This window comes from Pan troglodytes, chromosome 13 (genome assembly GCF_028858775.2).
Source record: "Pan troglodytes isolate AG18354 chromosome 13, NHGRI_mPanTro3-v2.0_pri, whole genome shotgun sequence".
NCBI lineage: Eukaryota > Metazoa > Chordata > Mammalia > Primates > Hominidae > Pan > Pan troglodytes.
In genome coordinates this window covers 54,682,237-54,708,184 of record NC_072411.2, presented here as the reverse complement: position 1 = coordinate 54,708,184, position 25,948 = coordinate 54,682,237, and the positions used below count along the sequence as shown (strand labels likewise).

The 25,948-nt window shown below is 34.7% G+C and overlaps 1 protein-coding gene across 26 annotated transcripts in view; it reads left to right on the top strand.

Moving 5' to 3' along the window:
* PRPF40A (pre-mRNA processing factor 40 homolog A) overlaps positions 1-24,552 on the top strand; it is a 65,639-nt gene extending 41,087 nt beyond the window's left edge. For 13 of the 26 annotated variants that reach the window (XM_054679867.1, XM_024354856.2, XM_016949829.4 and 10 more), the window contains 20 exons: positions 450-570; positions 812-865; positions 2,443-2,467; positions 3,138-3,512; positions 6,227-6,335; positions 6,887-6,951; positions 7,308-7,472; positions 8,547-8,655; positions 9,544-9,694; positions 10,646-10,779; positions 15,617-15,731; positions 15,902-15,993; positions 16,098-16,214; positions 16,716-16,853; positions 17,192-17,287; positions 20,526-20,612; positions 20,694-20,790; positions 20,874-20,935; positions 21,863-21,994; positions 23,485-24,552. In XM_054679867.1, the coding sequence (XP_054535842.1) occupies positions 450-570; positions 812-865; positions 2,443-2,467; positions 3,138-3,512; positions 6,227-6,335; positions 6,887-6,951; positions 7,308-7,472; positions 8,547-8,655; positions 9,544-9,694; positions 10,646-10,779; positions 15,617-15,731; positions 15,902-15,993; positions 16,098-16,214; positions 16,716-16,853; positions 17,192-17,287; positions 20,526-20,612; positions 20,694-20,790; positions 20,874-20,935; positions 21,863-21,994; positions 23,485-23,577 (2,337 nt within the window). In that variant the 3' untranslated portion in view covers positions 23,578-24,552. Of the gene's footprint in view, positions 1-449; positions 571-811; positions 866-2,442; positions 2,468-3,137; positions 3,513-6,226; positions 6,336-6,886; positions 6,952-7,307; positions 7,473-8,546; positions 8,656-9,543; positions 9,695-10,645; positions 10,780-15,616; positions 15,732-15,889; positions 15,994-16,097; positions 16,215-16,715; positions 16,854-17,191; positions 17,288-20,525; positions 20,613-20,693; positions 20,791-20,873; positions 20,936-21,862; positions 21,995-23,484 lie in introns of all 26 variants that reach the window. The other 13 variants (XM_054679868.1, XM_024354857.2, XM_054679865.2 and 10 more) reach the window with 4 other exon arrangements.
* Positions 24,553-25,948: the final 1,396 nt, after the last annotated feature.

The window sequence follows — 25,948 nt, the reverse complement described above, 5'->3', positions numbered from 1 at the left end:
ACTAAATTAGATTTTGTTTTTTTTGAACTTTTATGGTTTTCCAACTAATATTAGTATCAGAGAAGTCTGTTAAATGTGGATGATAATCTTGACCTATAATGGGGTGTGAATGGTTACAGTAAATAGGATTTGAAATTCATATAGAACTGGTTTTGAATCTTGTCTCTGCTTTTTAATGAGTATATTACCTTAAACAAGTTACTTTCTGACTTCAAGTAACAGTCCCTAGATACAGAATTATGTTACACATTTTGCAGTGTTATAAAGATTAAATAATGTATTCAAATGGCATCACTCAGTGAATATTCAATAATTGATAGTTTATATTATTACCATCATCTCACGAGTTTTAGAATTGTATCAATTGGTAATTTCTAGTGAAAACAACCATGCAAATGATCAGTGATGTTAAATATATTATTATTAACAAACAGTTTTTTCCTCTTTAGCAACTCTTATCTAAATGCCCCTGGAAGGAATACAAATCAGATTCTGGAAAGCCTTACTATTATAATTCTCAAACAAAAGAATCTCGCTGGGCCAAACCTAAAGAACTTGAGGATCTTGAAGGTAAAATGGGGAAAAGTAGTTTTCAATGTATATGTTTTACATATATATGCCATTCACTTTGAAACAATTCCTCCAGAATAGGATTGTTCAAACAAAGGCCTTTTTTTTTTTTTAATTAAATGATTAGAACATTTAAAATGGCGTATAACAGTTTTTTGGGCTCTTATTTTCTTGTTGCTTTAGATCTCAGTTCTATAGATTTTAAATAGATTTTTATTTGATTTGATTCCACTGAAACTAGGATACCAGAATACCATTGTTGCTGGAAGTCTTATTACAAAATCAAACCTGCATGGTGAGCTGCTTTGATAATTCATTTTCTGTCATACTTAACATTTTTATTAGAGTATGTCACTAATATTCACTAACCATAATTGGATAAATCTGCAGTGAAAAATCTAAGAATTCTTTTCATTAAAGGGTTATATTATAAATGAGCTTGTAGCTTTTAAAGTCGTACTTTGGTTTTTAGAAAAAAGATCGTTTATCATTCAATTGAACAAGGAGTTCATATACAAAATTTCCAAATCCTACTATGAGTGGTGCATACATAGAACATGTGTTTTAACTCATTTCATGGTAATAGATAGTGGAGAACCTTGAATCTGTATCCATTTATATTTTGTTAGTATATTGTCAGACTATATATTTAATGCTAGTTTTGTTTAGCACAGTGTTGCAAAATAGCCTTGATACGTTCTTTATGGAAGGATTAAGGTAAACCAAGTATCATGCCTCACTTATAAAGGGAAAATTTTTCAACATTGGAACTAATCAGAATAACCCTTAAAAATCTAGAAATACTTAATACTAAATATAAAACCTAAGACTTAAAATAGAGATAATAAGTAAGGATTGAAAATCTAGTTTTTATACTCACTTCTAATAGAATCTAGTGTCATAAATTATACAAAATTAGAAGCAGCAGATTGTAGGAGAATGGGGCTAATAAAGTAGATAGTGATGTGGAATGACATCTGGCAGGAAAAGAGAATAAAAATTTCCTAAAAGACTGTCATATTAAGCCCCTTTACCTTTTCCTTGTGCCACCTCATTAGATAGATAGATCATCATTGTATCAGAAAAATGTTAATTTATATTATTAATGATAACTTTGTAAGTATGTTTTTTCAGCCATCCTAAACAGATTTTCAGAAATGTTTTTCTTTAAAGGGTGATAAGTTTTTAAAATATTTTTATAAAGAGTTAGGCTTGTATTATTACTTAATGTGGAGAACCTCATTCCCTAGTAATGTTAAATAAAAGGTATTTTTGTTACATCCAAAGGAAAATGTACTGGAATGAAAAATGAAATTGTGCAGATCTTTAAAGCTCAATTTAAGTTACCTATACTAGCATTGGCTAATAATAATATTGTAGATAGGTAGATTCCCAGTTGATCATTTATGAAGTATCAAGCTCATTTCTGATATAACCCTACTACAAATAGTTGGTGTGCATAACTATCTATCTACTTGTCAATGCTAGTATATATGTGCTGGAATTTTATAATAAATTTGATCCCATTTTGAATTTAGTATCTTAAAAATATATCAAACTAGTCTCATCCCTGAAGAAAATACAGTTTTCATCCAGAATTATGCAGATACTTTCATAGAGTTGTTACAGCAGCCTTTGGGAAAGCAGCAGCATGGAATAAGCTTTCCTAGTAATTACTCTTATTTAAGTTTGTTGTATTCTTTATTTGCTATACTAGACTTTTGGGGCAAGAATTTGTTCTGTAAAAGTGATTTTTTATTTTTTAGGATGGTAAATGAAATCCTATTGTACGATACTTTATCTTCTTTTAAAGTTTGTTTTCAGTGATTATATTTTAAAACTAGTAGATGACTTTTTTTCTCTCTTTAATAGCAATGATCAAAGCTGAAGAAAGCAGGTAAGCAATTTTGGACATCAATTTTTATTTACAAATTTGGTCTCTCCTATGATATCCTTGTGTTTTCTCAATTTTCATAATACAAATAATTAACATGTTAGGCTTGATATTTTGATGTCCTTGTAGCATTTTGTTGAGGAAAACTTAGGGAGGGGGATATTTACTCAATTTGATGTTTTGCTATACAGTAATTATTAGAATTTGGACTGTATCCCTTAACAAATTAAGAAGACTGTGTTACAGAAGAGTCCCAAATTCAGTTTGAGTTGATTAGGGAATGGACGAAATATATCTGTGTATCTCTTCCTTTATAGAGGGTTTCCTCTAAATGGGCAAACTGGAGAAAATTTAAAGTTCTTAGAGAACTTTTTAATACAGGTCATTTTTCATGGTGTAATACAGTCTGATAGGTTGGGTATTTTATAAATGTGAACGCTTACTGAACTTTTGAGTGCCTGTAATACATTACCATGAATGTTAACGGAATTAAAGTAGTACAGTTACATTCTGTGGTTTTAAAATCTTTTTTAATGGGTTTGGCATTTCTTGCCATTTTTTCCTTCAATTATTTTTCTTATTATTTGATTTTATGACCATTTTAAAGCTACCTTTATTTAGCTTTCTGATTACAATAATGAAATGACCAGTGTTCTCTTTTTTTAATGTATAGTAAGCAAGAAGAGTGCACCACAACATCAACAGCCCCAGTCCCTACAACAGAAATTCCGACCACAATGAGCACCATGGCTGCTGCAGAAGCAGCAGCTGCTGTTGTTGCAGCAGCAGCGGCGGCGGCAGCAGCAGCAGCTGCAGCCAATGCTAATGCTTCCACTTCTACTTCTAATACTGTCAGTGGAACTGTTCCAGTTGTTCCTGAGCCTGAAGTTACTTCCATTGTTGCTACTGTTGTAGATAATGAGAATACAGTAACTATTTCAACTGAGGAACAAGCACAACTTACTAGTACCCCTGCTATTCAGGATCAAAGTGTGGAAGTATCCAGTAATACTGGAGAAGAAACATCTAAGCAAGAAACTGTAGCTGAGTAAGTTTAGTAACTTGTCTTCTGAAAATCAGTACCAGATTGCATTAATAAAAGTAATTGCCAGTTTAGTTAGTGGCCATTAATAGTTTAAATAAATTTTTTTGAGAATCGTAATATCAAGCCGTTAAGACAGTTGATCAGTTTTCAGGCCGAATTTTGGAGGGTTATGCCAGCAAACTTGAAAAATAGTTGAGTGAAATTTTAACAAGTAGAGCCAAGGCTAGGGAGTTGGGGCACAAATCTAAAAGATTGCCAAAAACCTTAGTAAGCAAGATACATCATATTTTGATGCAATATTTTACATCAGATCAGTGCAAAAATTCATGATTAACAAACTATCAATATTTTCAATTAAGACAGGTGTATTGTTTCTTCTTTGGTTATTGGTGTTTTGGGTTTCAACCTCCTATAAATCAGTTAAAAAAATACAGCTTTGTAGAAAAATGAATTATGGGGGAAAAAAAAGCAGTTTATGGCTGGGCATGGTGGCTCACACCTGTAATCCCAGCACTTTGGGAGGATGAGGCAGGAGGATCACTTGAGGCCAAGAGTTTAATATCAATGTGGGCAACATAGCAAGACTCTGTCTCTACAAAAAATTTAAAAATTAGCCAGCACTTGTAACCTCAGCTACTGAGGAGGCTGAGGCAGGAGGATCACTTGAGCCTAGGATTTCAAGGCTGCAGTGAGCTATGATTACACCGCTGCACTCCATCCTGGGTGAGACAGCAAGGCCACCCTGTCTCTCTTTTTTTTTTTCTTTTTTCTTTTTGGCACAGGGTCTCCCTCTGTCACCCAGGCTGGAGTGCAGTGACGTGATCAGGGCTCACTGCATCCTCGACCTCCTGGGCTCAAGCGATTCTCCCATCTCAGCCTCCTCCTGAGTAGCTGGGACTACAGGCACACACACCATGCCTAGCTCGTTGGCCTGCCTCAGCGTGCCAAAATGCTGGGATTATAGATGCGAGCCACTCCACCTGGCCAAGGAAAAAAGGCAATTTACAGAGAAAGAAAGTTGTCTAGGAAGTATATGAAAAGCCATTCAGCCATAATAAAGAAATACAAGTTAAAATAATACTGTGATTATTTTTCTAAGTGAAAGTCAAGTAGAGAAACATTTAAAAGATAACACCAGATACAAGAAAACTCTCTTTTCACTCTTAGTGAGACTGCAGTAATACAACTTTTTAATAAAGCAAAGCTGTTATCTGTCAGAGTTCACGGTTTGTGTGTACTTGCATACCCTGTAGTCTAGTACGTTTTATATGGCTATGCTTTATAGAACTTTAGAAAGTGAAGTCAAGCTAAATTTCTTGACTTTAAGGGTGGCCTCATGTTTTAAAAAAAAAATAGTTCACCATAATCTCATTATTGAAACATGATTATCCATCTTAATATTTAAGCATGTTGCCTTCATCCATCCATCCCCTATTTTAAGTGTTCTTTTGTTTTTTCGTATGTTAGTTTCCCAAAGTCAAAATAGATTTTTAACTTTTTCTGATGTTTCAAAAGTTTTAAAAGAAATCTGTATGGTGTATTTGAAGGCATGAAAATGAAATTAACATTTTATTTTATACTTTCTCCCCCTTTTCTCTACATTTAAGATACACGAATATATATCTAATATATCAGAGACATCTTCCACATTGATAGAAATGTGTACCCATCATGTCAAATGATGGGTTATTATCATTTGATTGTGCATAAATGGAAGTGCTCCTCTATCAATAGATATTTAGGCTTTTTGGAATAACTTTATTTTGCGTCTTGTCATACTGAAAGTTTTCTTCAATAATGTTTTCCATAAGTTTAACATTAAACAGTTGTTTCCTGCTTTTTTTCATTCCAGCATTTCCTTGGTATAGTGTCTGAGTCATAATACGCTTTTGATTTTAATTACTATAACAGAGATCATTTTTTGTCAGTATCTACTACAGTGTCTCTTCGCCTAAGCATTCTACTTATTTTTTTTTCATTCCCCGGCCCCCACCCATGCATTCCCTTATTATGTAGAAAGAAATGTAAGGCTTCTACCATTTTTTTCTCATCAGGAAAACCCCCAATTATTAAACAAGTTAGTAATTCTGGGTAGTATTAATTTTTGTTTGACATCAGTATTCAGCAAACTTTCATGAAATATTAGATTGGAAATATTTTTGGATTATTTGTGTCATACAGTCTTTATATGGTGACTCAATTCAGCTGTGGTAGCACAGTCAGCGATAATGTGTGAACAAATGAACGTGGGCATTTTCAAGTAAAACTATAATTACAAAAATGAATAGGCTGAATTTGTCTAGTGGGTTGTAGTTTGTCAATCCTGATTTAGATTGATCCTTACATCTTATTTATCTTCACACTTGCCCAAATCCTTAGAGTTATTATAGCACTAATGTGAAACCACTGAATGAGTTTAATAAGCCATTTAAAACTATTAACCTATGGGCCAGAGGAGCTAGTGTTTTAAGTCAGTTAAATGTTTATTTTATCATTTGTCCAGGGTCTTAAAAACTGATTTAATAACTGAACTTTTAGGAAACGATTATCTTTATTTCTTTGTCTTCAGATAAGTGTGTTTTTAGAGTTCATATAGCTTTTATTCTAAATGTCAAATTTTATTTCAACATCAAACATTTGAACAATTTAGACATTATTTTTCTAAATGAAGCAAAAATTTATTAATTGATAAATACCACATTTGAATTTCTCTCTAGTTTTACTCCCAAAAAAGAAGAGGAGGAGAGCCAACCAGCAAAGAAAACATACACTTGGAATACAAAGGAAGAGGCAAAGCAAGCTTTTAAAGAATTATTGAAAGAAAAGGTATTAATATTGCAGATTTTTATTGTTTCTTAGCTTTTTGACATCAAGCATGTATTATAGATTTTTATGTGATGTGTAATAATTACCCAACAAATGATGTTACTCTTTAATTAAACCTTGATGGTATTGATAATACCAGTCTCATGAACTGTTGTAACTGAAAAGCAACTAAATATGTCTTTTTTTTTTTGAAGTACACTTTTGTGAAACTTTCAACACAAAAACTATTGTGTACAAGGTACTACACAAGCACATTTCTACCCAATATTTAATGTAAGGGTTTTTTTTTAATTCATAATAGTTATCTTTTATCCGTAGTCTAAGAAAAAAGCATTTATGCTCTATTTAAATTTCAGTTAAAGTTTTCATTTTAGTTCATAGGTGTATTACACAGATTTGCCTTCAGTAAAAAACTATTTTTTATAACTTGTTTCAAACTCCTGCAAAGGGAAATGCTTGATGTTTGCAGTTAGTATTATACTCAGTTTCCTATTATGTGACTTAAACTATTCTTGTGTGAAATTTTAATTTTTCATTTAAATTATTTTCAGCGGGTACCATCGAATGCTTCATGGGAGCAGGCTATGAAAATGATTATTAATGATCCACGATACAGGTAGTACTTCAACTTTTTATTTACTTTTCACTTTGAGCATATAGCAGGCCTAGCACATTTAAAGTTGTGTAGAAAGATAAAACATTTAACTGTTGACTTCTGTTTAGGATACCAAGTATAGAGTTGTTTTATGTCTAATAACCAAAAAGTCAAAGGCTTATCAAACAATTTGAGTACTCTGCTACATATAAAATAATAATTTTAAAAGTAGAAATTACTTTCTACAATCATTTGTCTAATAAATTTTTGAAAATTTTTAAATTTATATGTGTAAACAGTTTGTTTTTTTTTTTTTCAAACCACTAATATTTGATTCTTTTGCCTGTGTTTACTCTTACATGGTATTTTTATATTAGTGCTTTGGCAAAGTTAAGTGAAAAAAAGCAAGCCTTTAATGCCTATAAAGTCCAGACAGAAAAAGAAGAAAAAGAAGAAGCAAGATCAAAGTACAAAGAGGCTAAGGAATCCTTTCAGCGTTTTCTTGAAAATCATGAGAAAATGACTTCTACAACCAGATACAAGTAAGATGTTTAGTGTTACATGGCCTATGTTTACTACATTGTTGTTTGTGTCATACTTTTCTGCCATGTGCAGTAGCTGATCCAGAGCTCATTAAATAAAACTAGATGATTATGAATGTGGAAACTTGATGAGGTACAAAATAAATCTGTCGTTAAATGTAGAATTTAACTTGTTGACTTAATAAGTTTTTGAGAGACTGGAAGAAGGGGAGAAAGACTGTATTCAATAATCAAGTTGGAGGCCAGATGTGGTGGCTCACACCTATAATCCCTACCATTTGGGAGGCCAAGGCAAGCAGATGGCTTGAGCCCAGAAGTTCAAGACCAGCCTTGGCAACATGGCAAAACCCTGTCTCTAGGGGAAAAAAAAAAAAAAATACAAAAATTAGCCGAGCATGGTGGCACGTGCCTGTAGTCCCACCTCCTTGGGAGGCTGAGGTGGAAAGATCACTTGAGCCTGGGAATGTCAAGGCTGCAGTGAGCCATAATTGCACTGCACTCCAGGGTGACAGCGAGACCCTGTCTCAAAAAAAAAAGAAAGAAAAATAAAATTTGATTGCCTTTTACTTAAAAACATTGAAATTATTGATATTTGTGGAGTAAAAAGAGGCTATTTTCATTAAGTAGGCATAGCATTTTGAATAATTGTTTTATATAGCATTCTTCATTTTAGATTGCTTTATTATGTAAAATTATGGGTAATATTAAAATATTTTTGATGTGTTATGAAGCCTATTTTCTGTATGTATTTCTTTGATCTCCTCAGTATTCCAGAGAAGTCTGTAATTTAGTTCTGTAGGCAGTTTGGTAGTCTGTGTAGCTGCCCTTAGATATAGAGGTAGTCTAGACTATAAGCAGTGCCTAATGTGAATTATCCCCTCTATCTCTAAGGAGAGAGGGAGGCATGTGTTTTTTGTTTGTTTGTTTTGTTTTGTTTTGTTTTTTCATAATTATCCAGGAGTTTGACTTTAATATATTTATGAACTTTGAATAGGAAGTATTCATTTTGTAGTTTTAAATTTAGTTTAAAAATTGGTTAAAATTAATTTTTATTGTATAATTTTTTTTTAACAGAAAAGCAGAGCAAATGTTTGGAGAGATGGAAGTTTGGAATGCAATATCAGAACGTGATCGTCTTGAAATCTATGAAGATGTTTTGTTCTTTCTTTCAAAAAAAGAAAAGGTATTCTTTATTCTTAGTTATTGGTATTTATAGATAACACAAGATGTTTCCTCATTCGGATGAGGATTGGTTTTATAATATGTACATTTTTCTGGCTTAGTTTATCCAGTTTATGTGGTATAGCAGATTTATTTATTGGAAGTAAAATTTAATGATGGAATGTATAGCTTCTGTAATAATCTTCTTTATCATTCATGTAGCATATTAAGTACTGATGTAGACTCAGTGGGTACTCATTCAACTATTTGTATTGTCATTAGTTGGCTATCTTATGCTTACTTTGAAAAGATGCCTTTTTTGCTCATTAGGTTTAAAAATGCTGGGTTTTTTTGCTTATAACAAGCATGATTGTTACAAGAATGACAGCAATGTGCAGTTGTTTCTACTAAACTTACAACATTTTAAAATACCTATTTTACTCATGTCTCTTTTTCATTGTGCACTATTATATTTTATGTTATTGTTTCCAAGGAACACATACAGATGCAAGTATTGTCAAATTTAAACATAGCTGAAGGTCATTGAAGATTTTAGCATTTACCTGCAATGTGACTTGTCCATAGTAACCTTAGTTTCAGACTGTCTGTAATACATACTGGTAGAAAGGTTTATGTAGTATGGGGGAAAAGCCAAAAACATGGTTCCAGATTCTGGCTTTTAGAAGGAGGTGGAAAATTTGAAGCTAAGTACCAAAGCCAAGCGCTTAGGCAAGAGCATTAGCAAAGTCAGCAGTGTGGCCATTTAAAGTAAATGAAATTTACTTAAAATTTGACTTAACCTTTGAAATTTGGTCATCCGTTAGAATATAAAGAAGCCGTCACTAATTGCAATTTAAATATCTTAATTTCTTGGAACTTTGAAACATACATATTCATACTTTTGCTATAGGAACAAGCAAAGCAGTTGCGAAAGAGAAATTGGGAAGCCTTAAAAAACATACTTGACAACATGGCTAATGTAACATACTCTACCACTTGGTCTGAAGCCCAGCAGTATCTGATGGATAATCCAACTTTTGCAGAAGATGAGGAGTTACAAAGTAAGAATAATGGCTAAGTAAGAGAAATAGTTTTAAACAGCGTCCTCCAGCAGCAAAGAATTATTTTCACTTTTTATATGAGATAACTAATTGAATTTTATGCAGTTGTTTATTTCTGAAAAAGAGTTTTATTTATTTCCAAATAGGATATTTCTTTCTGATTGAGTTTGTGATTCATGACAAAATATTTTTTCAAATTTAAAGTAGCTTTATCAGGTAATCCTTGAAATATTTAAATTATAGGTCAAATTTGAAATTCTGCTTAGCCATTTGTATGTAACTTGGTAAGAACTAAATGAATTACCGCATTTTACTCATGTTGTTTTCTTGAGGTAATAACATTATAGATTTTGTAAAAAGAAAAAAATGTATTAGAATTATCTTACATTAGGCTTCCCTAAGTACTCTTTCTGAGTTAACCAATTGCTTTTTAAATTATAGCTTTATCAGCTACCCCTCTAAAAGTCATGCTTCAGTAGATTTTTTTATAGGGTGTACAGTTCTATACTTTGAAAAGCTCCTGGAATAATTATGATATTGCAAACAGATTTTATCATAACACTTTTCATTAGTTTTGCCATATGCACGTCCTTTGTTTCATCCTATGACATGTTTCAGAATGTCTTTTATTGAGTTCTTTGTGAAATTTTCCTTAAAACTTTCCTATGCAGATGATCACAAATCATATTTGAGTTTAAATACAAGTTTGTTTGTTTGTTTAGAGACGGGGTCTTGCTGTGTTGCCCAGGCTAGTCTTGAACTCCTGGGCTCAAGCAATCCTCCCACCTCAGCCTTCCAAAGTGTTCAGATTACAGGCATGAGCCACCACACCCTAGCCTAACTACAAGTATTTTTGACAGGTGATTTTGAAATTTTGGGGGAGCTAATGCAAATAAACTACTTTACTTGTTGACATTTGACACTCTAAATTTTAACTGGCAAATACTTTAGATATGGACAAAGAAGATGCATTAATTTGCTTTGAAGAACACATTCGGGCTTTAGAAAAGGAGGAAGAAGAAGAAAAACAGAAGAGTTTGCTGAGAGAAAGGAGACGACAGCGAAAAAATAGGGAATCTTTCCAGGTAAAAACTTTGACAGTGATGCAAAGAGTTTTGAGACAACTGTTCCCAGATCATAGACTTAGGCTTTGTGAGGACTCATACACATTTAACTCTTTAAGTTCTTCAGATGAACATTGGTAAATGAGGTTTCGGTTGGGAAAAACAACAGCAGAGATGACTGGAAACGATATGTGTGGTGAGTCAGTAGTAGATGATATTTAGTCTCTGGAGGACAAAGGGACTGCTAAGGTATAGTTTGGGGATGGGCCATAATTTCTTAAACACTAAAAAAAGGACCCGGGATTGCATGTTTTTTAGCTAGTAGTTCATTTTCATCTTGAAGTATCATTTTTATTTTCAGTGATAGAAAATATCATGGAGCAATGAAGTTTTTGCATTTCATATCTCACCTATTTCAATAATTATAATAGCTAATATTCTTTGATTGCTTACTGTCAATACAATTTACATTTGTAATCTCAATTTTTATGACAGTCTTACCTTATAAGGGTACTTACTGTTTTTGTTATATAAGTTTATATAACTAAGGAAATGGAGAGGTGAAGTGACTTGCCCAAGTTCAACAGCTGCTGAATAGTGAAGCCAGAATTTGAATCCATGCAGTTTTGATTACAGGGTCTCTTCCATTAACCATTGTATTAGGATAAATGCTAGGTTACAATGGCTTAAATAAGTTTTTTTCTTGAAGTAACAGTCTTTTTGGTCTAGGGCAGGGCATATTGCCATCCCTTAAGGCAGTGGTTCTCAAAATTCAGTGTATCAGAATGAAGTGGAGGACTTTTAAAAAATTTCTTCTGGCCGGGCACGGTGGCTCATGCCCATAATCCCAGCACTTTGAGAGGCTGAGGCTGGCAACTGCTTGAGTGCAGAAGTTCAAGACCAGCCTGGGTAACATGATGAAACCCGGTCCCTACTAAAAATACAAAAAATAATAATAATAATTAGCCGGGTGTGGTGGTGCATGCCTGTAGTCCCAGCTACTCAGGAGGCTGAGGTGGGAGAACCTGAGCCCAGGAGATCAAGGCTGCAGTGAGCTGCGATGGTGCCACTGCACTCTAGACTGTGCGAAAGAGCGAGATCCTGTCTCCAAAAAAAAAAAAAAAAAAGTATTCGCGCTATGCCAAAGGTTACTGTCTTAAACATCACAGCCAGTAGAAAGATTTCAGTCCTTATTCAATGAAAACTTAACATTTACTACTCTTGATAGGTTCCTTTATCTTAGTGACTTTCTAGACTTGATCATGTTCTACAACGGTTAAAAACACAAATTGTTTAGCCTTACCTGAAGAATTTGAAATAGTAAGTCTGGGGTGGAGTCTGAAAATTTCATTTCTAAATTTCCAGGTGATATTGATACTGTTGGACCATAGTTTGAGAACCAGTGCCCTAGCATGTTAACCTTCTCTGCAGAGTTAGGGGTATGCTGCCCCCATTTCACATTTTAACTTGGAAAAAGTAGAAAGAACAGTTCTTTTTAAAACTAATGATGTAGAAGTTCTGCTCACCTCCTTCATTTGGGTTCAGTTGCTGAGAATTTAGTCACAGGGCCACAACTAGCTACACAAAGGAGGCTAGAAAACTTAGCTTTTAGCTAAGCAGCCATGTGCCCAGAAAGAAGGGGAGGACAGATTCTTAGGAGGGCTATTATACACTCTTCCACAACTTAAGCTTTAATGTCTCTGATGAAGGTTTTGCAGTGGTTTAAAATAAGGAGACATATATGAAAAAATAATAATACAGTGAAAATAAGGTCTGGGTCATAGAAAATACGAGACTATAATGTAAACAATATTGAAGATGGAGACTGTGAGGCAAAATTTTGATGTAAAGGCTGTTATGGTTCCTTAAATAAGCTTAAATGTGGCTTTGAATCAGATTGCTATGTGTCTGGCATAGTTTCTGATTACTACTAATATAATTGGTGTTAAGTATGTTGTATTAATATTCTTTCAGATATTCAGCCTGGTAATTTTCCTGTTCTGCTATTTCAAAAGATTTATTTAGGACTTTAGTGAAATGAATTAAAAGAGAAGATTGGCATTAGACAATAAAAGATCATTAATGGAGAGCTTCTCAGTAGTTATGATTATGATGATGACTATCTTTTTATTTAGTGTTCATTTGCTAACTGTGAATTCATTTGATGAATTCACAGAAAATTCATCACGTCTGTGACAAGGAAACTATGATCCTGTTTTTCTTATGTCTTAAAACTGGTATTTGAAGTCAATTTTGTCTGGAAAGGATTGATGTGAGGCTTTCAAGGAGAACCAGAGGAATGTATAGTGTCTCAGAAGCCAAGAGTTTGGAATTTTAAGATAGAGCATGATCCCCAGATGCACAGAATCAGTATCACCTGGGAAAATATGAAAATGCATATTCTCAAACTCCACGTCAGACTTACAGAATCAGATTCTGGAAATGGGACCTAACAATATGATTTTTTTAAACAGTCCTTCAAATGAGTCTTTGAGAAACCCCTGAGGTAAAGGAATCCACCTAAAGTAACATGTTAAGAAATTTTTATGGAATGAGGACTGAAAGAATACTGTTAAGAGTGGCATTTAAGGTGTTTAGTGACCATTGGCATGGTAGGGAAAGTTAAAGGTCTGCCAAATAGTTGAAAGATATTCAATAAGGTAAAATTCAAATAAGCTTGCGGTTAAGAGAAAGGCTTTTCTTGGGTAAGAGAAAACCAGTTAAGAGGGAGAGAATGAAGGAAGAATTGAAAAATAAGGGTGATTCTCATTAAACAAAATCTCGGAAAGTTGGGAATTCAAGCATATATATGAATACAGTTACATTGAGAACAGTATATAAGAGAACAAAAAGAAGGATGAAGATGGAGAAAAATTAATACCGATTTGGATCTAAGACAGTGGTGCTCAACCAAGAAAGATTTTGTGATTGTCACTATTTGTGGGGAACATGCTACTGGCATCTAGTGTGTAGAGGCGAGAGATGCTGATAAACATCCTGCAATGTACAGGGCTCAAACATACCCCGCCCTCAACCAAGAGAAAGAAAGAAAAAAAAATTACGTCATCCAAGATGTCATTAGTGCCACGGGAAGAAGAAACATCAAGCTCAGCGATCTTTGAAGCAACTTGCTTTCCATAATGTAAAAGGCAAGGCTTTTTCACCCCTAAAATGGGGCAAGTAAAATAGAATAAGAACCATACAGTTTTGTCAGGGTGGTTTTCAAACCTGAATTCACATTGGTCATCTAATATTCCAAATATCTGGATATTAATTCATATTGCTTTAAAAAAATATTCCTCAGGTGATTCTTTCAGGTTAGGGATCCACTATTGAAATAATTTCAGTCTCACAGTTCTTTGACTTTATCAGACATCTCACCAGTCTGGAAGTGTAAGAAACACTAGCAAAACAGGTATGATAGAGTGAGGTAAGTTCTAAGGTACTAGAGCATCACTGAAGATGGTTTCCAAACTATTTTAGATACTCAGGGAGCAAGTGAGGAAGCTGGTGAGCACAACAAGAGTGGTTAAGACAAAATTCCATTTATGTTGAAGGGTAAGGGTAGTTGACAAAAGGGTAGATACAGGCAGGGTTTGAGAAAAGAATTTCAGAGTTGTAAGGGAGTATGGACATATTTAGTCTTGTTTGAAGAGGAGTGAGTGGAGTTGTAAGTGCCTGATGTTACTTTGGGACAGCTCTATCCAATAAAAATGTGACTGCCACAAATGTGATTTTAATTTCCTATTTTAGTAATTTAACCCAATATAACCAGATATTATTTTAACACGTAATCAATATTTTTTTAAATTGCTAATGTTTGTGGTATTAAATCTTCAAGATCATTGTGTGTTTTGTACTTAACAGCACATCACAACTCAGACTAGCTACATTTCATGTACCGAGAAGCTACGTTTGGTCAGTGGCTACCTTATTGAACAGTGCAGGTATAGGAATTGTGGGAACAGAATATAGGGTTACAGTTTCTTTTAGGCACATTTGTGTATAGCAGCAGTCCCCAACCTTTTTGGCACCAGGGACCAGTTTAGTGGAAGACAGTTTTTCTTGGTGGGGTGGGGTGGGGAGTTGGTATCATCAGGCATTAGATTCTCATGAGGACCACACAACCTAGATTCCTGGCATGCTCAGTTCACAATATGGTTTGCAGTCCTATGAGAATCTGATGCCGCCACTGATCTGACAGGAGGTGGAGCTGGGGCGGTAATGCTTGTTCCACCACTCACTTCTTGCTGTGTGGCTTGGTTCCGGTTCCGTGGCCGGGGGTTGGGATCCCCTGGTGTATAGGATTAAACTCCCTAAGGATTGGGTTGGAAGCAGGAAGTGTGGAAATTGAAACTAGATATGGGTTTGAATCCTAGGTCTCCAAACTACTTTGGGAAAATTATACATCCTCCTCTTAAGGCCCCTTGTTTTTTAAAAGTAAATAAAAATACCTAGAACACATTAGGCACTATTTTTAAAGACAGAAAGTATATATTCAAGGAAACATGTATATACATTCTTTAGCCTCATCATTTGAGGTAGATATCCAGTAATTTAACTTTTACCTTTTTTTTTTAAAGCTAAAAATTAGGTTCTATCTTAAAAGGTAGGAAATAGAACCTTAGGAAGATAATGTGCTGTTTCAAAAGTTATTTTCTCTAAAGGACAAAATATTTTTTTGCCTAAAGGCAGTTGTTACTTTGCCCAAATAGCAAATATTCTTTGTGCCCAAACAGGTTTGGGATAACATTGGTAGAAGAGTTTTAACTATGTCAAAGTTTTTGTGTGTTTTCATGTTAGACTCTTATTTCTCATGTACTCGAGATGACTTTCCAAATATAATTTTTCTCCCTAGATATTTTTAGATGAATTACATGAACATGGACAACTACATTCTATGTCATCTTGGATGGAATTGTATCCAACTATTAGTTCTGATATTAGATTCACTAATATGCTTGGTCAGCCTGGTAAGATTATTTTCTTTCCTAATTTACCGTTATGGTAGTAGTTGGAATGGGCCAAATGCAAAGGTGATTGTGTTGGGGGAAAGGGTGCTTTATTTTTGTTTTTTAAACAACAAAGTAATTGCAGCTCTTTGGTTAGAGCTAGCTTTTGACTTCTTTAGTTTTTTCATTAGGATCAACTGCACTTGATCTTTTCAAGTTTTATGTTGAGGATCTTAAAGCACGTTATCATGACGAGAAGAAGATAATAAAAGACATTCTAAAGGTAAATATATTTGTTCTTACCTTTTAACCAATAGTATATCTTAAAAGTTAGTACTGTATTCCTTTGATTTATGCATTATTAATGTTAAGATTTCTTTTTTTTAGGATAAAGGATTTGTAGTTGAAGTAAATACTACTTTTGAAGATTTTGTGGCGATAATCAGTTCAACTAAAAGATCAACTACATTAGATGCTGGAAATATCAAATTGGCTTTCAATAGTGTAAGTTATTTTTTCTGTTGTAAGTAACTAGTTTAGTAGTATAGTTTTTAATTTATTCAGATAAAAGCAGCTAAGTTGCAGAGTGTTGGAATAAGGGAATATGAATAGAATTTTACAGAGTAGTAGCCAGTCTTTCAGGTAAGGTAAAACAAAAAACTTTATTTAGATGATGGATTGATATTAAACTTCCTTTGCTCAAATTAACTGGTATTATACATAAAATGGCCATTATAAATCAGGCCTTGGGCCACACATAGAGTACACTAACGATAGCTGATGAGCTTAAAAAAAAAATTGCAAAAAACCCTTATAATGTTTTAAGAAAGTTTACAAATTTGTGTTGGGCCACATTTCAAAGTGGTCCTGGGCCACATGTGGCCCGTGGGCCACAGGTTGGACAAGCTCGTTTTAAACAATGCGTGATTCCTAAATTAACAATAAATTATTTCAGCTAATAGTTATGATACTGTTATAACTGATTAAATATGATTTTCTTAATAGTTACTAGAAAAGGCAGAAGCCCGTGAACGTGAAAGAGAAAAAGAAGAGGCTCGGAAGATGAAACGAAAAGAATCTGCATTTAAGAGTATGTTAAAACAAGCTGCTCCTCCGATAGAATTGGATGCTGTCTGGGAAGATGTATGTATACTTGTTATTTTTTTCTAATGGAATTCTTTTCTTTACAGTTGAGAAATTTAAAATATTTTTATTTTTCATTTTATAGCCACCAAAATAAGCTAAATTTATTTGTAGAATATATTAAATGTATTTAGAATATAATAAAAGCATTAAATCAGCTGTTGACTCTGTGTTTAGGAATATTTGTAAAGAATGGTTTGGACTTTTGAAGGGAGGAAATAATGGACTTTAAGGGGACTGATTCATCACAGTTTTCACTTGCTGTTATGATTTATTTTAGATGTATTGTTGTACTTTTCTTGGTATTCATATATTTATTTTGTATCTGAATTTTTCAGATCCGTGAGAGATTTGTAAAAGAGCCAGCATTTGAGGACATAACTCTAGAATCTGAAAGAAAACGAATATTTAAAGATTTTATGCATGTGCTTGAGGTAATTTTAGAATTCTCATATACAAAATATATAAAATATAAACAAATTGAAGAACTTTGATGAAAGTATGTTGCTTAATATTCACTGCTTTTATACAAATGTACTTACCTGGATGGTTAGAGAATGGTTTTTTCCTATAAAAACTGCTTTTAAGTAAAAGAAACTATTAAGTTTCCATGGGAATATAAAGATTTGTATGTGAAGACTGTTCTGTATTTTTAGAAAGTTTTAGAAATTGAGCAGTTTGGCAGCCACATGGATTGATTGACTAATAAAGAAAACTTAAAATTTTTCTTGTAAAGCAGATAGAAGACAGCTTTTAGGCACATTTGAGGTATTATACCACATTAGCTGTGTAGAAAAGAAAGTTTCTGGAAAGTAATGGAATAAATGGTAAGTTTTTGTTAAAATAAGCAATGAAACAATAACATCTCAGGTCACTTTAACAGGTAAGGTTCACTGGGCACGGTGGCTCACGCCTGTAAAACAAGCACTTTGGGAGGCCAAGGTGTGTGCTGATCACCTGAGGTCAGGAGTTTGAAACCAGCCTGGCCAACATGGCGAAATCCTGTCTCTACTAAAAATACAAAAAAATTATCAGGGAGTGGTGGCGGGCACCTGTAATCCCAGCCACTCAGGAGGCTGAGGCAAGAGAATTGCTTGAACCCAGGAGGCGGAGGTTGCAGTGAGCCAAGATCATGCCACTGCACTCCAGCCTGGGCAACAGAGCGGGACTCCTTCCCAAAAAAAAAAAAAAAGTATTTTGATGACAGTTTCAGTTAGGCCCTTGTAAGTATGCTGAATTGACCAATAATTATTGAATAATAGTATTCGATGCCTATGTGGGCCAGTGTTCTAATTGCTTTATGTATATTATATTTATGAACTGAATCCTTTCAATAAGCCTGTGAAGTTACTAGGTGAACAAACTAAGGCAGAGAGAAGTAAAGTGACTTACAGGGTTGGAAGCCGGGCATGTTGACCTTGGTCAGTGCTTTTAACAAGTATGCCATGCTGTCAGTTTTAGAGTAGCTAATACTTTATAAGCTAAAAACTAGTATGTGCTTAATATTACAGTGTTGCATTGTAAATGGGCATAGGTCACTAAATTGACTATTTCCTATTTCTTGATTTATTGTTCTTGATTAATATAATGTTAACCACAGTTTTTTCTGTACCATGTACTCACAAAGGCCCTGTATTGTTTCACAGCTGCCTCTAGATGTGGTCCTGTTGGCCTTTTTTTTTTTTTTTTTAAAGCGGGGTCTCTGTCATCCATCCACTCCTAGGCCAGAGTGCAGCGGTGCAGTTATGGGTCACTGCAACCTTGAACTGTTGGGTTCAAACGATCCTCCTAAGTAGCTGGAACTGCAGGCACGTGCCATCACACTTGGCTTTTTGTGGGGGCTTTTTTGGTTTTTGTTTTTATAAAGATGGGATCTTGCTGTGTTGGGCAAGCTGACCTCAAGCAAGTCTCCTGCCTTGGCCTCCTGAAGTACTGTGATTATAGGTGTGAGCAACCATGCTGGGCCTCTAGATCTTTTCTGTGCCAAATGTAGTGCAGACCAGAAGCATCTGCATTACCTAGGAGCTTCTTAGGAATGCAGAACCTTAGGCCCCATGGGGCAGAAATCCTGCGTCTGACTTCATTTTAACCAGATTCCCAAGCATTAAAATATACATTTAATTTTGAGAAGCTCTGCTCTAGATAGTGACTAACCTATTTTCCCCCAGTTCAAGAGTCTACAGATTCATGATCTATACTGGGGGTAAAGTAGTTAGGTGGTAAATGGAGTAAAAATGGTACCATAGGGAAGGGCTGAACACATTCAGATTTTGGGGCCTTAATAATCTGAGGCTTGAGGTATTAAAGAAAGGTAGGTTAGCATTCAGTGAGATCAAAAGGAGAATAGTCCATTCTGAGATCCAGATTTTCCATTTCCACTTCTGTAACTGAGGTAGAATTTATTCTCAAAGCCATAGAAATGTTTAGGGGCAAGGAGCTTGTACTGTAGCACCCCCCATCACTGCTAACCTAGTAATTGTTTTAATAAGTAGAAATCCACAAAGACAGCATATGGATGTCTAACAGTGTCTTGTTTGAGGAGGAAGGAAATGGCTCCTTGGGGGAAATGAAAGAGGGGTAGCAGATTTTGCATTTATTCTGACATCAGCCTTATATATCTCAATTCAAGGATGGCTCTCAGGTTGTTCTTTATCTTAGTGCTTGGCCTAACTTGCTGCCAAAGCCAGATTGATTACAAAAACCATGTCTGAGTGTCATTGTATTTCACTGTCATTAAAAGCAGATGTCACTGCATATTATACTTTTCTTCTAAACCACACCATTCTCTTTCTTAAAAAATACTTTTTCAGGCTGGGCACAGTGGCTCACGCCTGTAATCCCAGCATTTTGGGAGGCCGAGGTGGGCAGATCACAAGGTCAGGAGATCGAGACCATCCTGGCTAACATGGTGAAACCCCATCTCTACTAAAAATACAAAAAATTAGCCGGGCATGGTGGCAGGCGCCTGTAGTCCCAGCTACTCGGGAGGCTGAGGCAGGAGAATGGCGTGAACCCAGGAGGCGGAGCTTGCAGTGAGCTTAGATCACGCCACTGCACTCCAGCCTGGGTGACAGAGCGAGACTCCGTCTCAAAAAAACAAACAAACAAAAACTTTTTCAGCTGGGTGCAGTGGCTCATGGCTGTAATCCCAGCACTTTGAGAGGCCGAGGCAGGTGGATCACCTGAGGTCAGGAGTTTGAGACCAGGCTGGCCAACACGGTGAAACCCTGCCTCTACCAAAAATGCAAAAATTAGCTGGGCGTGGTGGTGTGCACCTGTAATCCCAGCTACTTGGGAGGCTGAGGCAGGAGAATTGCTTGAACCTGGGAAGCGGAGGTTGCATTGAGCCAAAATCGCACCACTGCACTCCAGCCAGGGTGACAGAGCGAGACTTCGTCTCAAAAAAAAACAAAAACAAAAAAAGCCCTACTTTTTCTACTAACAGTTTTTAACATTGTTTTGTTTAGATGTCTAAATGAGTGGGTATAGGATGGGCAAGAAGGAAAAGAAAAAAAAAATTGACAATTCTTCGCAGTTTCAAGGGATTACATTTCTATATATTGTAGAGTTTTACTCTAAGAACTTACTTCCGTAGCTTTTTAAAGATTCTTTACAGTCTGTCTACAGTAAGTGTAAATTCTTGAATTTTTTTTTTTTTTTTTGTCCCCGTAGCATGAATGTCAGCATCATCATTCAAAGAACAAGAAACATTCTAAGAAATCTAAAAAACATCATAGGAAACGTTCCCGCTCTCGATCGGTAAGGGAATTTATTATATGGTGTCATGAGTGTATTAAAGTGTTAGCATTATTATGAATGAAATTTATTTGTGTTTTTTAGGGGTCAGATTCAGATGATGATGATAGCCATTCAAAGAAAAAAAGACAACGATCAGAGTCTCGTTCTGCTTCAGAACATTCTTCTAGTGCAGAGTCTGGTGAGCATTTCTATTTATTTGATTAAATCATTGACACTGATATACTCAAAGTCTGACACTTTTTATCCTTTTGTGCTACTCAGAGAGAAGTTATAAAAAGTCAAAAAAGCATAAGAAGAAAAGTAAGAAGAGGAGACATAAATCTGTAAGCAAGCTTCTAATTTTTACGTTTCACCTAGGCTTTTGCCCTTAACTTCCTCAGAGATCATAGAACCTTTTTCTATCTAGTTCTCTGCAGCCCAGGACAGTTCAGGTGGGCACATAAACTTAGAGTTTTGTTGTTGCTCTTCACCTTAATCTTCCATTAAAATCATTTGGTGAGCTTTGAAAAAATACACACACCAGTGTTAGGATCCCCATCCTGGTCTTTAAAATCAATATTCTAGAAAGAGACTCGTGTGTGTGCATGTGTCTCTGTGTATGTATGTATATTTGTGTGTATGTGTAGATTGCAGCTGTTGTTGAGAACCACAAGTCTAAATGTTAACACAACCACTCTACTCTTGCAGTTCTTATTCTTAGGTATACATTAAGATCCACCTAAGGAGCTTTTTGAAAATCTGAAGGCCTGGGTATCACCACAAACCTGTTGAATTACATTTTTTAAATTTGAATTTGTGCATATCTAATGAATAACCATTTAGGCACTAACGTTAAATTTTAAATAATTCCTACTCAGCAATTTCAAGAAAATAATTTTATTAATACAGCTGTCTGCCTTATGTGTTAAAGCTAACAGCAGTATACTATGTACATATATAAACCAATATTATATTGAGTTGGTGAGAAATGTAGTATCTGTCTGTATTTACATAATAGATACTACACATCTATTATGTGGTAGTAAGTCTCATGAGTGGTATTTTATCCTTCAGAATATTATCCTTCCCAAGGGAAAGCTGTCCCCATGAATCTTGGGTAAATTTTACTAAATCCTTGAGGTTAACAATTCACGTTTTATTTCATCTCTCTAAGAGCACATAACCTGTTATACATAGATGTTCTTAAATATTACCTATATAAGAATGGTATCTTCATCAAAATGCTAACCTGTTATTTTCTATTCATACAGGACTCTCCAGAATCCGATGCTGAGCGAGAGAAGGATAAAAAAGAAAAAGATCGGGAAAGTGAAAAAGACAGAACTAGACAAAGATCAGAATCAAAACACAAATCGCCTAAGAAAAAGACTGGAAAGGATTCTGTAAGTATTTAGAATTGTTTCATGCCTGTATTTTCAAAATGCAAAAATGTATTCTGTGGTTAAACCATGATGGTGTTGAAAGAATAGGCTTTTTTCCAGGTGTGCTACCATTGAAGAAAACAGTGAAAATTCAGTTAAGTACATTTCACACAATATCATAGTTTTTGGTCATGAATGATCCTAGGTTTTATTCTCCTAAATTTGATATTTTTTAAATATAGCATTTCATAACTATAGCCTTATTAACTCACTAAGAAAGGATATGGTCACTAAGAAGTGCCACTGGACATTTTTTACCTAATTTTCAAATTTTTTTTTTAAGTGAGAGACTAAATCTGGGATTCTACAGATGTCTACAGTTGTCACTGTTATTAAATCGTTTGTTTCAAAAGGTAGCAATTCCAGTAACTTTTAGAAATACTGATTTGGGGTGGAGGAAGGGCAAATAAATAGGAGAGGAGAATATAAGCCAAAGTTAGTATTTCAATAACAGATTACATAATTAGTCCTTTTGAAATATATGTATATATGAATGACAGAGCCTAATAACGCAAATGCTGTGGGTTTAGCAAGGGTAAATGCCTATGAATCATCACTGGAGAGCATAAACTATGTAGGTAAAACCCTATTAGGGATCTCTGGATATTCTGATTCGTTGGTATAGGGTGGGTTTTTTTTTAGAGCTGAAACAGGTGAGTCTGAGTCACATCGTAAGTGAAGAGTGAATGCTTCCTTTGTACTTTCTAGCAGCTTATGGTGGGTTAAATGAAATCCCTGGAGTGAATGAAAGAGGACGATATGGGAACTATCCACTTTTCAAAGGTTGTGTCTTACGGTGCAGTATTATTTTTGTTTGTTCAGCCTAAATCTTGTCCTGCTCATAAGTCTTGTGTATTTATTTGGCACAGGAATCCATATGCTTAAAGCATACTACTACTGTTTCTGTGACAATACTTTTGGAACCAGGGGGAAGCTACAAAATTAGCAAGGAATAGGCCAGGTGCAGTGGCTCACACCTGTGATCCTAGCCCTTTGGGAGGCCGAGGTGGGCAGATCACGAGGTCAGGAGTCGAGACCAGCCTGGCCAACATAGCGAAACCCCATCTCTACTAAAAATACAAAAATGAGCCAGGCTTGGTGGCAGGCGCCTGTAATCCCAGCTACTCAGGAGGCTGAGGCAGGAGAATTGCTTGAACCCAGGAGGCAGAGGTTGCAGTGAGCCGAGATCGTGCCACTGCACTCCAGCCTGGGTGACAAGAACAAGACTCCATCTCAACAAAAAAATTAGCAAGGAATATATTATCTAGGAAATGAATACCTGGCTTCCATTAAATGGAAATACTGCTTCATATTCACACAGTCTTTAAACCCTGTGAAATGTGTTTCTTTGGAAGAGAGTTTATATAGATACTGGATTCTTTTTTCAAAGGCTCAGCCCATAAACCTCTGAGTACTGATGTCAACTATAATTGTAATCAATGTCTTTTCAGGGTAATTGGGATACTTCTGGCAGCGAACTGAGTGAAGGGGAATTGGAAAAGCGCAGAAGAACCCTTTTGGAGCAACTGGATGATGATCAATAAATTATACCAAATATATGTTTACAGTATGATTTAAAGTCTGATTCAGACCAGGGACTCTATTTTAAGTTCAACTGAAATAACACTGGGTTTTAATTATATCACAGGAAAAAAAAAAGTGCATTTAAGTATTGTTATCGTGGACTTTATAAAAGCAAAGGAAATTGAAAATAACTTTTGATTCTGTATCAAGAATCATATTTTCATACAGTCATAACTGTCTGTGACCCTTTCACAGGGCACTGTAGGATGGATTAAAGGTGGCAATTTACTGATAACTGCAGATGTCTCTACTTTGTTCTAAAATCTAAGTCATGAGGTGATTTGATTTACTTTATAGAAGCTGGATTTTGAAGATCTAATGAAAAATTTTTTGATAATATAGTAGTACAAAAAAAGCACCAGCAACTGATAAAAACTGCTTTTTTGTGCGCTACCCAACTGGTTAAAGCCAATGTGATCTTTTATGGTGAAACTCCTAAGAAACAGGTGGTTTTGCTGGAAACTTGGTAGACCCTTAATTATAGTGGTGCTAATGAGCACTACTGTAATATAAAGCCACCATTATTTTTTATCAAACATCTGAATACATTTTACAAAGGCTATTGTGAGGGCATTATTTTGAGCATCTATTTTGAGGTGATGTTTTAAAAAACTTTAACATCAAATCAAATTGTAAATTAATTTAAATATATTGCCTTAAGGACCTACTAAAGAATGTGCCACCAGACTTTAAGTGATAGTTGCAATATCCTTGTCTAAAAAAAAAAAAAAGTTGACTTAAACATTTTCTTTAACAGTTGTCTTTTTTTTCTAAATTCAGTCTTTCTCTTGCTTTTTTTTCCCCGCTATTGAGGAAGTATTTTGCCTTCCCTACTCACTGAGAAGTATTGACTTCGTGGTACACATTCTAAAGCATTTCTGATTTGAATATTTTTGTACATTTTTATCAATTATTAAACCTTCTCTTCTAGTGTGTACTAGTATTTATTTCTACTTAAACTGCTCAGCTCTAAAGAAATTGTATGATCATTTTAAAGGTACTAAATCCCTGAAATTTTGCTTCATCTTATCCACACCGCTAGTTTACTTTCCTTTTTTAATATTTAAGAATATTATAAATCAGTGCATTTGAGGTCCCTAGATTTGTTTTTCACCTATGAATTTTTTACAGACTTTTAGAGAGGCTGTGGTTTGAAGACAGAATACTCTTTACATGCTAACTTTTGAAGGTTGGTAATGTAATTTATACTATTTTCCTTCAGTGCAGGAGATTTTTTAAGTAAATAAGTAAATTTTAGCACCTATTCTTCGGTATTATCTGTGTTATTCTTTTAATGTGTACACTTGAAGAGATCCTATTTCAAGTTGGGATTTTGAAGAACAAAAAGTTTTTTTCTTACCCATCCTAGTGAGTTTTGAAAGTGGGCCTGACCAGAATGTCTCTTTCCCATTTTGCCCCCTGTTTGAATTAAATATAATGTCTACTCTTTAAAGGCTGAAGGAGTGGGTGAGGGGATTGTTTCTCATTTTGTCTCCCAAGTCATTTTTCTGCTGTGAAATATGACCAGGCTTGTAGGAAGACTCATCTTGGAGAAAATGTGAAGTAATCAGATTGCTTGAGATTAGTCTCCTGTTGTATATTAGAGCCAAAACACATAATAACTTTGGCAACAGGGAGTTGTCTAGACTCAATTTTCAGAGGTCCCATTGTAGTGAGTTAATATTGCTAATCATGTCAATCACTTGACATGGAAGTCAGTGGCAAATCTTTATGCATTTGATACTGGCAAATATATACTAGTGATGTTTCACAAAAGAATCTTAGAATCTGTAGAAAACATTAATTACTTCCATGAATGATTTCTAAAGTATAACTTTAAAGTTTTGATTTTTCTATTTAAATAAAAAGCTATTGATGTGTTTTAGCATGTCCTCAAAATAGATTCCTGTATTTCTTACAGAGATAATCTTACTATAACCGCAAATCCCTACAACACAATATAAAGTTTCCCTGTAGTTCACCCATGAAAATTATTTGACTTAACAACAACCATAGTAGTAAACCAATTGCAATTCAAAATGCAACATCCTTGCCATAAAAGATGTAACTTAAGTGACTGTGATCCTTTGTCTACCTTTCACGATCCCATCAAATGGGATTTAGTTGCCAGAAAGATACTTGACAGTCTTGAAGGCACAGGTGATAAGATTTTGTTCTCTGTGAATATTTTTAAACTAATAGGTTATGTTTTTAAATCTTCAATTTGGTAAAAAACTGAAACGTCTTGGAATATTGGTTCTATTAGAGTTAAATATGGTAAAACAGGAAAGCGTGTTTATTTTCAGATAAGGGGAATTTATACTTTTCATT